This window comes from Polistes fuscatus, unplaced genomic scaffold (genome assembly GCF_010416935.1).
Source record: "Polistes fuscatus isolate 324 unplaced genomic scaffold, CU_Pfus_HIC Scaffold1, whole genome shotgun sequence".
Taxonomy (NCBI): Eukaryota; Metazoa; Arthropoda; class Insecta; order Hymenoptera; family Vespidae; genus Polistes; species Polistes fuscatus.
Window position 1 is genome coordinate 11563855 of NW_025112997.1, and position 17372 is coordinate 11581226.

The 17372-nt window shown below is 29.9% G+C and overlaps 3 protein-coding genes across 3 annotated transcripts; 2 read left to right on the forward strand and 1 right to left on the reverse strand.

The window, feature by feature from the left end:
• Nucleotides 1-6038: 6038 nt before the first annotated feature.
• Nucleotides 6039-9137, forward strand: LOC122514856 (organic cation transporter protein-like). Its single transcript, XM_043631974.1, has 7 exons — nucleotides 6039-6286; nucleotides 6787-6958; nucleotides 7070-7328; nucleotides 8030-8300; nucleotides 8391-8608; nucleotides 8674-8727; nucleotides 8830-9137. Exons 1-7 carry the CDS (start codon nucleotides 6039-6041, stop codon nucleotides 8994-8996), a joined length of 1389 nt encoding a protein of 462 aa, XP_043487909.1. The 3' UTR covers nucleotides 8997-9137.
• A 210-nt stretch (nucleotides 9138-9347) lies between these two features.
• Nucleotides 9348-13422, reverse strand: LOC122523444 (phosphatidylinositol-3-phosphatase SAC1). The gene is given in 9 exon segments (XM_043645192.1): nucleotides 9348-10834; nucleotides 10890-11057; nucleotides 11122-11499; nucleotides 11566-11909; nucleotides 12036-12147; nucleotides 12227-12343; nucleotides 12345-12565; nucleotides 12634-12725; nucleotides 13065-13422. Coding segments are annotated over 9 exon segments (1749 nt in total). The 5' UTR covers nucleotides 13103-13422; the 3' UTR covers nucleotides 9348-10555.
• A 487-nt stretch (nucleotides 13423-13909) lies between these two features.
• LOC122523450 (malate dehydrogenase, cytoplasmic) lies at nucleotides 13910-16629 on the forward strand. Its single transcript, XM_043645205.1, has 5 exons — nucleotides 13910-14056; nucleotides 14504-14699; nucleotides 15006-15328; nucleotides 15757-16134; nucleotides 16269-16629. The coding sequence occupies exons 2-5, from the start codon at nucleotides 14504-14506 to the stop codon at nucleotides 16365-16367; spliced, it is 996 nt and encodes a 331-aa protein (XP_043501140.1). The 5' UTR covers nucleotides 13910-14056; the 3' UTR covers nucleotides 16368-16629.
• Nucleotides 16630-17372: the final 743 nt, after the last annotated feature.

Below are 17372 nucleotides of genomic sequence, written 5' to 3' on the forward strand. Positions count from 1 at the left end.
CCTTTTTAATCCCCACAAGTTTTAATCCCCTTTGAGAAGGAACTCGACGCAAAAATGTATCATCGTTTGCTTCTAAAAAGAAAAGAAAGAAAAGGAGAAAATACCAATCCTTTTACATGTACCTATCTTAAGAAATGAAAGTAATAAAAACGAGTGGTCGATGGAAAGAAAAAGCAAAAAAACTGAAAACAATACTTTTGATATCCTAAGTGAATATGAATCTTTGAAAAATTTTATCAAAAACGAAAATGAAAATCGATCGATTTGAGCTCACGTTACTCAATTTAAAGACGTTTATTCTATCTATTACAGAAGAAGAAAAAAAGAAGAAGAAGAAATATTCTATAACACATTAGAGTTTATATTTCTTCGAGTCATTTGGAGAAAAGCTACTTACAATGGAACACATAGCGCTGAAGCGCATTACAAGCAAGTACTGTGAAACTCGTTAAATACTAAACTATTTTGGAAGATATACTAGACAAGACGAAGGAGCTGAGCTATCCTGTGCCTGTCTGCTTCTTTCCCTTTTCTTAGATATTACTTCTCCGAATTTTCATACTTGACAACCTTCAAAAGAGAAAATATAGTATATATGTCGTAACAAGTGAAAGGCATGAAACGCGAGGTAGAAAATTCATAAAAACCGACAGCAAAAAATACGTAGCTTCCTAAAATCCTCAACGATTTTTGGATTCCATCGTTTTCGACCTTTTATATACATATGTATGTACATACATACGAACGTATATACATACATATGTATGTATCTCGATTCAAATCGTTCATTCGTTGAAAAAAAAAGAGAAAGAGAGAGAGAGAGAGTAGGTACGTCAGAACAATGAGAAGTTAGAATATGAATGGGATGAAAAAAGGATTTCTCAATTTTATTTCTAGGAAATAGAAGAAAAAACCAAACTATTTGAGAGCGATCATGTTCTGCTTGCAATTCGAGAATATTCCCACGTGGAAATCGAGGAATATGAGTCAACGAATTCAATCTATTCGAACAAACGAAAGCACATAGCTACATACTGGTAATATTGAGGCAGTGCCTGGAGACTTGTTAAGACTTAATTGTAAGCACGTACACGTACATATACATTCTAAGAGTTAATTGTATACAAACATACTCGAAGAAATCTTATAACATACAGTACACACACTTATTTGCGTGTGCTGTGTGTGTTGTGTGTGTGTGTATGTGTACCCTTATAAGAAATAAAAAAATAAAAAAAAAATAGAACGAAGTAGGAGTAATGTTAGGAGAAGCAACAACGAAGAAGAAAGATCCTGAGGAAGCGAGGAAACCGTTAGGGAAAGCACGAGAGCATGAGAGAGATAGAGAGAGAGAGAAAGAGAGAGAAAGTTGCCGAGAGAGCAGAGAGACGCATGACTCCCACGGGAAATTTAGGTGCGACCTCCATGTATCACCGAATCTACTGTAAGTAGCTATGTAACGGACGTACGTATATACCACCTACGGATATTCCGCGTGCGTAGAAACACAAATGTATGCGCGCGAAACACGAACGTCCAGCGTAATGTCATACGTCTTTCTCTTATCGCTACTGAATACTCTCTATCTTTCTTCCATGCACATTACTCCTATAAGTATATTTCTTCCTGTTTCGACAATACGAATCTTTGATAATGATACTACTTTAAACTTGAATATTATCTTTATAAATATCGTGATCCAATCAAATTCGAATTAAAATATTTATGAAAGAGAAATTAAAACGGTAATCAAAATTATGAAGAAGTAATATACAAGAAAGAGAGTAATTAATTATCGACAACACCATGAAACTTTCAAATCACGCACTAATATACTTATACGTATTTTGTATCTCTTACAATTAGTTTAATTAAAATTTCCTAAGAGTGTGACTATAGTTAGTATAATATGGATATACACAGTGTGTCTCTAAATTAATTATCTATTTAAATGAGAACTGGAAAAATCTTTTACAAATTCCTTTTTATTTGTTTATTTATGCAGTGTTTAAATGTTCTTAAAATGTATACATTTAACAAATTTTTTTCTAATTCTTTTTTCCATTTGCTTTTAAAAACTATCGAAGAAATGCAATAAAATAAAACCGAAAAATAATTTACAAAATAATACAAAATATAGACGGGACACGTGTATTTTTAAACTCAATATTTGTAATATATTTGTTTTTATATCATAATTGAATAAACATAAAATAATGTTAGTGTTTTTTAATATTTATCAACCTCGTTAAAATAGATAGTTAATTTAAAAGAAAACTATACTATAAGTTTAATATAATATGATTTGTTTTTTCAACAAAAATTTAAAACAAAAATAACTGCTTATTTCTAATCGACGATAATTTTCTCTCCAAACTAACAGGAAACAGAAGTGGCCAAAAAAGAAAAAGAAAAAATAAAAACACCGATGAATGATGATGATGATGATGATGATGATGATACGATTTCAACGCATGGTCTATGTATTTACGAGTGGTCTTTTAAACTCGAATCAACATAGCCTCTCCAATGCAACTGCAAAAGCTGCTTAACGCGAAAAATAATCAAGCGTTTTCGTTTTTAATTACTTTATTATCAAGCTGAAGTATTCGATTTGCATTGCTGTAATCCATGAGATTATCCGATAGGTCAAATCCCTACTATTATTATTATTATTATTATTATTATTATTATTATTATTGTTATTATTATTATTATTTTTGTTGTTATTTTTATTATTATTATTTATTTACTTAAAAATTTATTTTCCTCTAAAAAGAAATAAAGGATCGGGAAAATTAAAAAAAAAGGAACTTGATAAATTCATCGTCAAACCATCATATTTCTATCTATATGCAAATATCATAATTAACACTAGGATGTAAACAACGTACGACCGTCGAACTCGATTATGATTAACGTTGTAAAAGTGAAAAAAGAGAGAAAGAGAGAGGAAAAAATAATAAATAAAAATATTCGGCGCAGCGCATGTCACGAAAATATTAGCGAAGTGAGTGGCGAGTAACGTTCTTCGTTAAAGTGAGAACGATATTAAAATCGATCCGATCGGGAAATCCCCTTGATAGCAATGATTTCGCATTAAACGACGTTCGCTTCGAACGAAACCTTTCGAAAAATTTGACCGAACTCGATTACACCTTTTGGAAGCTAATTCAAACTATTATACTAGTGTAATAAAAGGAAAAAAGGAGAGCCGTGAAAAAATAAAATAAAATAAAATAGACCAAAGTCAAAAGAAAGAATCCAAGTGGAAATATAAAAGTTATTCAAGCTATGTGAAATCTCATCGTCTCTTTTTTTCTTACTCTCTCTTTCTCTCTCTCTCTTTCTCTCTCTTTCTCTATCTTTATCTCTCTCTCTTTCTCACTCCTTTTTTTCTTTTTTTCCTTCTCTTTCTCTGTCTCTCTGTTTTACGTTGAGCTCACGGGGTGAGAAAATCAGATAAAGGGGCTGATAGCAATAAAATCGATGCCCCGGATCTGCTTCAGTTTGTAATTGAATCAAATTAATCACCCTCGTCGACCTCCAGTCTGTTCTCTCCCATCTTCTTCGTCGTCGGTGTTACTCTCTCCTTCTCTCTTTCTTTCTCTCTCTCTTACTCTCGTCCGTTACCATCCCCAATTAATAGCAGGAGGCTCCACGTTTCGTCGGAACTTTATAAAACGAATCCAGTTACGGGGGACCGTTTGTCAGAAGCTCAAAGCCACTAGAAAGCTTTGCCCTCGTTCGGAAATGACGCTAGCGTGTCTTCTTCTTCTTATTCTTCTTCTTCTTCTTATTCTTCTTCTTCTTCTTATTCTTATTCTTATTCTTATTCTTCTTCTACTTCTCTCTTCTGTTTTTTTTCTTTCTACGATATGTTTCTTCTCATTGTTCATCTTTCATTATTGTTTTGCCTTATTTTTTCTTACATCTTTTATAAGGATCCAAAATTAGATCATGTAAAAATTTTTTGTTAAATATAATTCTAACTAAACTAATCGTAAAATATCAATTATTGTTGAAGTACAAGTTCTTCGTCCCTTTCTTTGGGAATCTATTTTAATCCATCATGTAAATATCAAATACTTTATTTCAAGGATTTGATGAAACTTTGTTAAGAAGAGGCTATAAAATAATTAAAAAATTTTTAATTCTATTTCAATTTACAACTGAGCAGATAATATTCGGAAATTTGCCAAGCAGGTAATGAACCTGAAATAATCTCCTAAACGAAACCCGACAAGGGTTGTTTTCTGTTGATTTTAGATATCCTTTATTTATATTGTAGAATGGTTATCTCATGCGAAGGGGGGGCAGCACATTCATTTATTTAAACACTATACAGGAAAACAAGACACACCCGCGATCAATGGGAAAACCTTTCTTTCCCTTCCAAAAAATAGTTTAGAGGAAATTCCTGTCTTTCCCTTTTTTTATTCCTTGTCGATCCTGCGTTTACACAGTAGATCAATCAAGTAGTAACAATCATTCTACCATTCGCACATAAACCTTTGACCCAGAAGTTCATTCATCGTACAGCAGACTTCGATCAAAAAACACAACAATTTTCGAACTAGAAACCTTATGATTCTTCGACCAAAAAGCAATCGAATTCTCAAATACACAACTACAATATGGTAATTTAATAACAATAAAACAATATTTGTGAACCTTGAGGATTGTATTATTTTATTGTAAAGAATTATAGCATCTAATGCGTTTACATTAAGTTATGTGTTTATGGTATAACGTATATGTGTATCAACAATAAAAGGGAAAAAGGTACGTCGCCAATCGAACGGCTGTACTGACAACCAACCCGATCAGGTAAAAGACAAACAAATAGTACAGAATAGTTTCCTTATTCCAGCGAGATTTGTCCGTTTTAAAGAGAACCCACCATTATCCCTTCCATTAGGTCCTAAGCGATCTGGGATGGTATAAGTAACGAAAAAATCGCTAGCAAGGGTAAATTCCAAGTTAAATACATACAAAAAGAAGAATTTCTTCCAAGGTCCACCCATTGTCCATTCATAATTAAAGGAAAAGAAAAAAAAGATAGCAAGGGCATTTCGTCATTTGTTATTATTATGAGATGGATATCATTTAACGCATTAGTTATGAATTATAATGATTAGAATTATTAGAGAGTTATTGGAGAGTTGTATTGTAGAAAATAAATAAAGCCGTATTTTAAGACGACACGTGACTTCATATTATTATTGAAGATCCTCAAGTATTTGAACTAAAAAGTTTACGTGTGAATTTGCACGTAACTTTAACACAAATAATAAGATTTTAGATGAGAAAGTGTGTTTGGCTAAACAATATCTTGTGGAAATTAATTTCCACGTTGAATCATGACATATGAGTCTTTAAAACAAAAGTACATGTGTATGATATGTACATATACCAACATATAAGAGAAATGTATTGCAATTCGTATCATAGCAACTACATAAGAAGCCTGTTTTAGTCAAGAACCGATCAATTTAAAGAATACGAAATCTTTAAATGATTTATTATCTTGAGCGTATTGTACATAAACTATTGAGTAAAAATTTACTGTCGATCACGATAAAATTTCATTTTTCCTACCTATAAATCATCTTAGGATATTTCCAGATCGACACATCGTAAGCTTATACATAGTTTTACTACAATATTTACTCCTTGTAGTAAAAGATTTACTATTGAAAAACTATACACCTTAATAGTATAAAATTTCTAAATCATTCATGGATCTTAGATTTTAGCATAAATTAATAAAAAATAATAAGATAAATAATAAATATTTGTATTATTTAAAAGACTACAATTATAAACAGAATAATTGAGAGAAATAGCGAGATATTGCGAAACGTACTTAGTAAAAGTTGAATAAGCAACAAAATAAATTCATGATCAAACACCATTAAGAAGAACAAATATTGATTCCTGATATTTTTAAACGGTAAGTTACATATTACTATTTACGTAAATGTTACGTTAAAGATATTACGTGTACTAATTCTAAGAAAACGTTGACAGAAAAAATGAATCCACTACTGATAGACACCATTTTAACTAAGGACGACTTCGAAGTAGCTCTTGCCGCATACAGTAAAAGGACATGGTTTATCACTTGGCTATTTATGCTGTGTTTCACATCGTGTACACTAAATGGTTTCCACGTGATGTCCTACGTCTTCTACAGCGTTTCACCGAAGCACTGGTGCTCGATTCCAGCATTGGAGAAAGCGAATTGGACGTCCGAGCAAATACGAACTGTATCTAGTCTCAGGTGGTTGATAATCCGAACTAATGCCAATAGGATCGAATTAGATATATGTTCTCGTACTGATTCACAATCGAGAGAGAGAAAGAGAATTTAGGAAGAGGAGAGAAGAGAGGGATGGACAAAGCAACTCGAGGAACGACGTATTCATTAAACTTGACAAATTGCATCATGATGGGAACGTAGTGGTATCGATCACAATGCCCTGCCCAGCCCTCTTTTATTCTTACCGTCGTTATACGAAATTTTGCGGTATTCATAGGGTGATAAATGATACGTCGTACCACAAACGAACGATCAACGATGTAAAACACAAGATACATCTGGGCATAATTCTATATTCGCTCCACCATAGGCGTAAATAAATTATCACGCGTATATGAATGATGGAATAAGAGTATATATGTAATATATATATATACCTGTATATCGAATAATACAGAAAGAAATTTACAGCTTGAATTGTCGCGTTAAATCGGTCGAAGTTAATCTTTCTTTCTTTTTAGTCCAGACGAATTATCCAACTGCGAATATTACGATTGGAATTATGAAGAACTAGCAAATATGGGCTATGATACAGCTTTGAAGAAAGTGGAGACCGATGAAAAGCCTAAAACCATTCCTTGCAAACAATTTTCTTATGAAATAGAATATAAGGACTCATCTTTTGTACCAGAGGTGCGATATAAAAATGATAAGATTAAAGATAACGTTCATGTGTTATTTCCTCTATTATAAATTCTTATGAATTATTATTATAATTCACAAGTCACAAATCATTTCTTACAGTGGGATATTGTATGCGATCGTCTAGTAATGAAAGCTACGGTTCAAACTGCAGTTTCCGTTGGCAAATTCGTTGGTGCCTTCATTTTTGGAGTGTTAGCTGATAGATATGGAAGGAAAATAACCTACCTCATTTCCTGTGTGATTTACATGATTAGTGGACCACTTATTGCCTTTACACATAAATATATCATCATGCTGATCTGCAGAGTTGGTCTTGGAGTAGCTGGAATCGGTATCTATCAAGCAACTTATTCGATACGTAAGTTCACACAAATTATTAGATATAATATACGTATATAATATAATATATACTATATATAATATATCAAGATCATCACTGTATTGATTTAATTGAAATTTGAAATCATAGTATTTTCAATAGATCACATAAAACACAAATTCAGTGGATATACATTTGAGACTCTTTTTACCCAATGAAAGCATACCGTGTAAAAAGATTATAAAAAAATTCGTGAAATTACTAATTTTTTACTAATAATAAGTATAAAATTTATGTTAAACTAAAGCAAACAATAAAAAAAAATAATTTTAAATATATAACTGCATTCAATAACAACATTTTATTTAATAAACAAATAAAAGAAAAGATAAAGTATATTTAAAAAATCAAAAAGTATCTTTTTTAAATTGACATTTTATTCATCACTCTCTAATATACGAAAACGAATACGTTTTCTTATTACTTGAAAAAAAATCACTTTCGTCACTCGAAATATTTAACAAAACATTAAGAATATCGTGTCAAACAAAGAGAAATCATTAAGAAAACCATGGAAATATGAATAAAAAGCGTTAAAAAATCGTTTAAAAATTAATCGTGCAAAAAAGTACCGTGTAAAAAAAGTCCCAGGTGTATTATATTTGTACATAGTTATATATTATATCTCGTTATCAAAAATCAATAATCAATGATCAATAAAATGTATCTTTCTGTTGAAGTGATAGAAATAAGTCCACCGCATCTGCGCTCCACTTTAGGAGTAATGTTTAATCAAAGTTATGCATTCGGAATGATTCTGATCGCAATAATTGCATATTTTATCAGAGAATGGAGAATATTACAAACGTTTATTTCTCTGCCGACGTTCATTCTGATTCTGCACATGTTAGCTATACCGGAGAGTCCAAGGTGGCTTTATTATTCAAAACATAAAGCGCGTGCTTGGAAGATGGTAGAAAATTTTGTAACACCCGAACAAAGGCAAATGATGTATGTTTTCGAACTAAACGAATTGGTCGTTAAAACGCGTTCTATTTAATTTCTTCAATTGTGTCTTTTCTCATCTTTTTTCTTCGTCAGTGCTGAACAGAGATTGAGTGTCGTGATAAAGGAAGAAAAAAAATTTACCCGTATTCAAAAATTCAAGATAATTCTAGGATACTTAAAAAACAAAGAGATGAGTGTTAGATTAATTCTCAATTGGACCATTTGGTTTTCTACGTCTATGTGTTATTACGCATTATTGATTACCGCTAGCCTTTTAAAGATAGACAGCTATCTTTACACCGGACTTTCTGGTAAATTAATACTTTTCTTTAAAAATGTGCACTTTCACTCACAGCTTATACTTGTTTTTTTGTAGGTATAGCCGAAGGACTCAGTTATATCATAGTCATACCTCTATTAAATATGCTTGGTAGGCGAGTTACATCATTCTCTTTACTTCTATGTGCATCTGGAGCATTTACAATTCTTCTCATTGTACCAAGTCACTTGAAAATAATTACAATGTTCACAGCTCTTTTTGGTAAACTCTGCGTTAGTAGCGTGTTCATTGCTGTGATAATACACTGTAGTGAACTTTTTCCAACTGTTATGAGAAACATAGCAATTGGTAGCAGTTCTACATGGGCACACATTGGCAGTACAATTGCACCGTACCTTGTGGATTATTTTGTAAGTTAATGAAAAAGATTTTTTTCTAAATATAATGGATTTTTAAAACTTCAAAAGAAAAACAGAAAAACGCGCTGTTAAGTTTTTATTAACACAATTAAATATCTACATCGTTTGTATTTAAATTGTTACGGCTGCTTTTTTCATTTATTTTTTCTTTTGTTAATACTAATACTAAAGTATACTACTACTTATTGAATTTTATTACAGAAAAAGTATTATTAATATATTAAAAAATATTTTTCCCTGCAAAGCTTTTTTTTAATTTCATTTGTATGATTTAGAATAGATACAAATATAAAATAGTTAGGAGGTACTTTGGTTTCAAGTATATGACTATAAATAATTTGGCTGATGAAATATTTTGCGTAACGTTGTTTATCGTGGCAGTTGAAAAATTAAATTTTGTATGTATATATGCAAAACAGGCTCATATTCATGATTACTATGTACGTACGCACACGTACATACAAATGTATTTATTATTATATATATATATAGCTTATTTGCTCCTCGTAATCTGTTAAAATATCGAAAATCAGTTAAATAAATTTCCATAATTTATTTTTCAACCTAATTATAAGTTTTAGTAATTGATACCAGTACTACGATCTCCAAATACCATTTCATGCAGAATAGTAAATGGGACGTAAAATTGTACAATCCCTGAAAAAGCTTATCTGGACTTTCCAAAATTCATTGATAATCCTTATTGCATTGTGCTATTATATATCAATTGCTTTAGTTAATCTACCTAAAAATGTTATATATTATAAATGCGGAAATATATTCTGACGTAAAAGTTATAATCCACGTAATCGTGTAATTGCACAACATATGATATTAATTTTTAAAAAAAGGATTATATCTCTACTTTATAGTGCAAATGCTCTTTTTATGATTATTGTATTTCTTTCTACTAAGTATATATTTTTACCGTAAGATACAATACCATTTATAATACACTAAAATCCAAAAGATTTGGACGATTGGAGAAATAAAGATGTTAAATATAATTTTATTACAATTACAGATTATTTATGGATGGTGGGTGCCAAATTCAATTTGTGGCTTCACAACATTTTTAAGTGCCTTACTAACACAAGTATTACCAGAAACTAAGGACTTAACTTTGTATAATACAATGGATGAGTTTATTTCAAGATGTAAAGCCAATCCCGAAGAACAACTATCTTGGAAACATAATATAGTATTCACAATACTTAAGAAATTGCAAATTGTCAAAAAACCTACACCTGAAACAACCTCTCAAGAAGAATGAAAAGCAATTCCACCATACACTTGTCCACCTCATAAAGAATATATGTACATCTTAAAATGTATGAAAATATGCACTATAATGTTTTACAATTCACGAGGAAAAATCATATGGAATGCAAGAATATACAGATGCTTCTTTAACTTCCATACAATAAAATACTTCTACTTAACGGCCTAATAATAAAATGTGTATGAAGTTAAAACTTTTCTTGATTTAAATCATCTTTCCTTGTTAATTATAAAGTTTTTATAGTGCATATGTCTTAAAAACGAATTGCATATTCCTTCTATATTAATTTAGGTTTATCTACATATTGCTTTCCATGATGAATAATGGTTGCAAAAGTTCCAGCAACCATAGCACCCCAAAATAACATATAGAGTAAAGCTTCTGTAGTATATCGAGAGGGGAGAATTATATGTGCAACAAGCATCGATGATGCAATCAGCAAAACAAGTGGGAATGTAGCATATCGCCAATTTCGATCGGATTCCAAAGGACACTGAATCAAAGTACATTCGCCATCTTGCACAATATAGCGACCTAGGAAGAGTTCCAATGAATCCTGTAAAAATATATAAATTAATATTGAACCATTTATTTTAAAGTAAATTACGTACCTGTCGATAACCATCAGCGAAATTATTTTTATAGTATCTTGTTAATGAGTTGATACCATCTCTAAAAGCACCCAATTTTGTACGTTTTCCAGTTCGTGTAAAATCAGTTTTTAATGCACCAGTACCAGAATATTGTATGCTTATAACGTCTGCATTATCAGCCCATACCTAAAATAATAAACGAAGTTTTTTCTCTTTCTAATGTATTTATTATTTCATATTATATAGATACCTGTTTGAAAAGGTTTTCAAAAGAAGGATGATCTTCGATTTTTCGAAGTACTTCCAGCTTTGCTAATATTTCATTTAAAACTCTTTTTGCTAACATACTTTGAACAACGTTAGTGCGATCAAGACAGTCGATACAATTTGTACGGAAAACACCATCTTGCGCAGAAAGTAATAGTCCATCTCTCGTGAGAAGGAAATAGCCCATTTGCTCCTGATCATGAGCTAATCGGTCCATCAAAATATTTAATCTATCCCATCTTAATCTTCTACATTCTGCGTGAAAATCGAAACCTTCATACCGTACATTTTGATTATTAATTCTTTGAACTACATCGCGATATGATTTTTCTAATGTACCTTCTAGCCCATGTTGCTCAATCTAGAAAATAATATAAATTTCTTTAGACAAAAATTATATACATAAATTTAAAATCTCATAACTTACCAAGTTTACCAAAATTTGTTTTCCATAATGGAAAATTTGAGAATCAAAATGTCTGGCACATGCAGTTTGATGATCTTCATGAACACTTAACTGTGGCTTAGGTTTATATTTCAAATTTGGAGCTTGATACCAAAATAAAGGTATGGAACCTCGCGTTTGTACAAAAGAACTACGATACCCATTTAACTCAATTAACTGTTCTGTTTCTACATAATTAGAAACATTTCCAGTAGAATCTATACCACGTGAAAAAAGTCTTGTACCTGCGCGATGAATACTACGCCTTGAAACAATACCCCAATTGAATGCGATATTATTGACAACAACAGTGTTCAGAGATACGACTATAGATATTAAATGTCAAGGAATATATTGATTAAACTAATTTTTTATATTAATCGTAAACAATAAAACTAATGTAAACAAATTACTGATATATTTGAAAAATATAACTTTCTTAAAAAGGATACATCCATGTATAATAGGCAAGCAAAATTTGTATAGCTCAACCCTTGCCGTTAAATCTTGCAAAAGGTAAGAGTTCCATACAAATCGAGGATCTGCCCTGTCATGAAGTGTCATCTAAATAAAATCATGGAATTATTAATAGAAATGATAGATACATACAGACAAACTGTTAGAATATCTATATAATACTAACTTGTAAAAATTCGGGTGTGGTGTTATGTAGCCTTTGTGTAGTATGACTAAGGTCGTATGTATAACTAAAGTAAAAGTAAGGTGTATTTAGAACGGATTTAACCATCTCTAAATATAGCATTATTCTGTACTTGTTTTTCACTCAAATGTAAAGATGATCTCGAATATGGTATCACATCTGTGGAAACAATTCTATAAATTTGTTGACCAGCTATTATTCCAATCATTAGCGCATCTGTAATTACTATAAGATAACGACACGCTAAAAGGCGAATATTTCCTACTATTCCCCATATCTTTCTACGACTTGCAGTAGGTGGTATTAAGCTGGCAGTACCAACTAGAAATAAAAAAAAATTTATCTAGCAACATGATTGTAAATAATAGAATATGTAAAATATAACTTACCTTGAGTATAAACTTGTTGACTTACTCTATCAACTACGAGTAATACTTTAGTACCCACTGGTTCGACATAAAATTTCTCTGGTGTAGCATATCTGAAAAAAATGAAATATAAATCAGATATTCTGTGCACAAGAGTCATTTATTTGTCAAATTGATTAACTTCCTAAAACAAGAAGTAAAGAAAATTGTTGAAGTTACATACATTATCATATCATTTATTGTTCAACGGCCATACAAAATTTTGTTGTTTAATGATATTAAGCTCATTATTAACAAAATTAATTTTAAATATAGAAAGTTAAACATCAATTAAGAGCTTCTGCACTAAAATTTAAAAAAATTCTAAAAGTGGAGATTTAAATCGCTTTGGCCTGTGAGTGGTTTATATAAACTTAAAAACTAGATATTTCCTACATATATACAATACTTACAGATATAAGTTATCATACAAATCCGTACTTAACTTCATATTGCGTGAAGCGTATTAGTACTAAATTATAAATATTTTATCTCACAAAAAAAAGGAGTATTGCAGCTCGTGATCGCTTAGACAAATAAAACTATAAGAATATTAACATAAATACACTGAAAAAACGTTATGATAAAATATTGTCAATTTAATCTTAGAATTCGCATTATCTGTCAAAATTACAGTAAAGTAATCACTGTAGTTAGGTTACGGTCGACTTTCTTACGTAGCACTATCTTGATACACTGACGTTTTCTATGATTGGCTAATGTTAAAGTATTCGACCAATCCGTAAATTCACAATAAAATACCTGGTAATAGCAACTTTAAAAAAAAAAACGTTCGAATAAAATTAAAGATATTATAATTACAGTTATATTACAATAACACAATTTAACATTATAAATTTATAAAAAGTTATATAATTTCTTAAAATCTTCTATTTCGAACAAATATAATTGAACATTCACATATGAAAATTTGTTATAGCTAAATTTATAAATATTCCACCAAACACTGTAATTTAATACTTATACTACTATAAAATATTAGAAACAAAATAGACACTAGCTTGACTTTGATAAAGATAAGAATTTAATTTGCTACCAATCATAAATTGAGATAAAGTATAATGTATCTACATAAACAGAATTCTAATCATAATAGTTTATTTTTAAGTAAATTTTTTCATAACTTTTAACAAAACATATTAAGTATACTTATTTTATACGTAATATCAAACTGTACTATTGAAAGTAACACGTGATAGATCTACGTTCTTATTGGTTGAATAAGAATGATTGGTTTCCAGCGTTCTTATTAGATCTGCTGTCCAGTGAGTGCATCGATGGAATCATTAAACGTCATTGCTTAATCGCATACTTGACAGTATTTTAACCGAACTTTGTTACATTACTGAATTATTAATTTTATTTGTCGAAAATTAAATAAGAGGTAAACTTTTTATATTTTTATTGTAATTATTATTTCAGAAATATTAAAAATATTTTATTTGATACAGCTGATGACTTTAAGAGTGTGATAACTATTGTAATGAAATTATCATTCCACTAATATAACCTACATTTGACCTTCGCTCTTTACAAGATCATTAATACTTCATATTTTGTTCTTTTTATAACCGAATTATTGGCTTAAATAATATTTTACCATTTACTTAATAAATTTTTTGTTGTGAAAATTTTCTGCAATTGACTAAATGTAGTATATTTACTTTATGAATATAATATTATATATATAATTTTATTTATATTATAAATTCATGCTTGCTTTCTTAACAGCTGTATTTGTATGATAAATATATATATATATATATATATATATAAATCCAAAAAGTTAACTTTTTTTATTAAAACAATAAATTGTTTTTCATGGTTTTAGATGGAACCGATAAATGTTGTTGTAACTGGGGCTGCTGGCCAAATTGCTTATTCTTTACTGTATCACATTGCATCGGGATCAGTTTTTGGTCCACAGCAACCAATTAAACTTAAATTATTAGATATACCACCCATGATGAAAGTTTTAGATGGAGTAATTATGGAACTCGAGGATTTAGCACTTCCTCTTCTTAGAGGTAAATGAACTGAAATTTCATTTTCATTATTATATATTTTTTGTATTGAAGTATATAACTTCTATATATTCATATTAGAGCTAGATATTTCATAGATAAAGGTGACACGTTACGTAACAAAAATGTTATGTAATACCTCAGTATATTGATAGTACTTATATGTTGTTATTATACAAATGAAATATGTGAGAAAAAAGATGTATGTGAATTTAACTATACTATAGAAAGTAATTTCCTTCTTGAAAATTAAAAAAAATACAAAGTTAAAAAGAGAAAATACAATACTATGAAAAATTTGGTTTACAGAAATTATACCAACAACCGATCCAGTTGTAGCTTTTAATGATGTAGCAGCTGCTTTCTTAGTTGGCTCTATGCCACGAAAAGAAGGAATGGAACGCAAAGATCTTTTAGCTGCCAATGTTGCGATTTTCAAGGTACAAGGGGAAGCACTAAATAAATATGCAAGACGAGATGTAAAAGTCTTAGTTGTTGGAAATCCGGCTAATACAAATGCCCTTATATGCGCACATTATGCACCATCTATTCCAAAAGAAAATTTCTCAGCAATGACAAGATTGGATCAAAATCGAGCTCAAGCTGCTTTAGCAAATCGACTAGGTGTTCAAGTAAACTAAAATTATTAAAAAAGATATTACTTTCTTAACACTTTAATGGCAGCGCTTTTAACAAAAAGGTTTGCTCTTGCCACCAGAACACAAATACAGTTAAGCTTCTTTTTCTTGCAAAAAAAATATTTCATATGTTCTTCATGGATTGTTTAATTTTCCTTTTTCTATGATTTAGACAATTTTACGCTGTCGCATTTCCAGATTTAATCTGTTAATTTTGTTTAATAATTTTTACAATAATGTTTATTATTGATAAAATCAATAATTTATGCTAGATAATAAACACATTAACTAAATTAATTCATGCGTACATGAAGTCGGTCAATAATCACTGGCTCAGTGAACTCACGTATAGGCGAATCCGGCCGTTAAAGTGTTAATTTGCAATAAGTACATTTCAATACTTTTGATTTTCTTATCTATAGGTTGATAAAGTAAAAAATGTTATTATTTGGGGCAATCACAGTTCAACTCAATATCCTGATGCAACGCATGCTACTGTGACCATTGACAATTCTTCTAAAAGTGTACCATCTGTAATAAATGATAATGATTGGTTAGATAATACTTTTGTAGAAATGATTCAAAAACGTGGAGCTGCTGTGATTGCAGCAAGAAAAATGTCTTCTGCCATGTCAGCAGCTAAAGCTGCGGCAGATCATATGAGAGATTGGTGGGTGGGAACCAAACCAGGTCACTGGGTGAGCATGGGTGTTATGTCAGATGGAAGCTATGGTATAGCAAAGGACATTGTTTTCTCTTTTCCTGTTACCATAGAAAATAAACAATACAAGATTGTTCAAGTACGTATTACTTGTAGAATCCTTAATTATTATAATTTTAATATTCCATTATATTAAGTACATTCTACATTATATTACTTTTTATAGATAATTGCACCTTTTAATTGAAATAAAAATGATTTATTATTTTGCAGGGACTTTCAATTAGCGAGTTTGCTCAACGTAAACTAAACCTTACAGCCCAGGAATTAGAGGAGGAGCGTAAAGAAGCAGATCACGTCCTTCAAAATTGACTAGAATCTGGAAAAGATTCTATTTTAGAAAAAGAACTATCTATACCAGCCAAGTTATAAAAAATATCTAATCTGTTGTATATAGATCATATTAAAGGAGATATGGGAATAATCATGTCTCTTAAAGAATAGTAATTTGCTATTACGGGAATCAATATTATAAATATTAGTAGTAAATTTAAATAATAGTTCAAATTCGACTTGATATTCATTTGAAATGTTACTTTACATTTATAAATAAACTTTTTCTATGTAATACAAATCATCAGAATTAATTAGAAATAATAAAATTAAGATATTAAAAAATATTACTGAAAATTTTACTATACAATTACATTTAATATTCGAAAATTAGTAATAGTATTTTACATTTAAGAAATCATAATCTAAGTGAAAACCCATAAAATCATTAAGTTGTCACTTTGTCTTATTTGCCCATAATTAATAATAGAACCAATGAAAATGTAAATGTTAAACAACACATATACTTTATAACGTTTTTTTTTCTTTTATTCTTCTCCCCAAGATTCAATAATAATTTATATTACAGTAATAGTAACTATTTTTCATGTCCATATTTTCACTCACTTTTTCTGACAATTATATTATTTTTATATCTTTTTTCCTAAGCACTATTATTATAATCATACTGATTTTTGCCTACAAATAGAATTATTTTGTGAGCATTAAGTAGCATATTGTACAAAGATGCAGAGTGCTTGGTTTTACAAAATTTCTATACGCTCGCATTAAAATCAAATTATATACTTGGTTCGCTTTGTTCTGAAAATGTCATTTCTGAAGATATTTAAATTTTAAAGATATAACAACCGCATAAAGACACTTTATTAGAAGGACAGATGTTTAAAAGCTGTAGTAATTGGTCTGGATGCTGAAAAACATCACTTTCATAGTGATAATAATAAATTAGCATTTTTGCAAACAATTTTGATTAGCATCACTTCTAAGTGATGCTAATAGCACAATGCATTATTATGGCTAAAA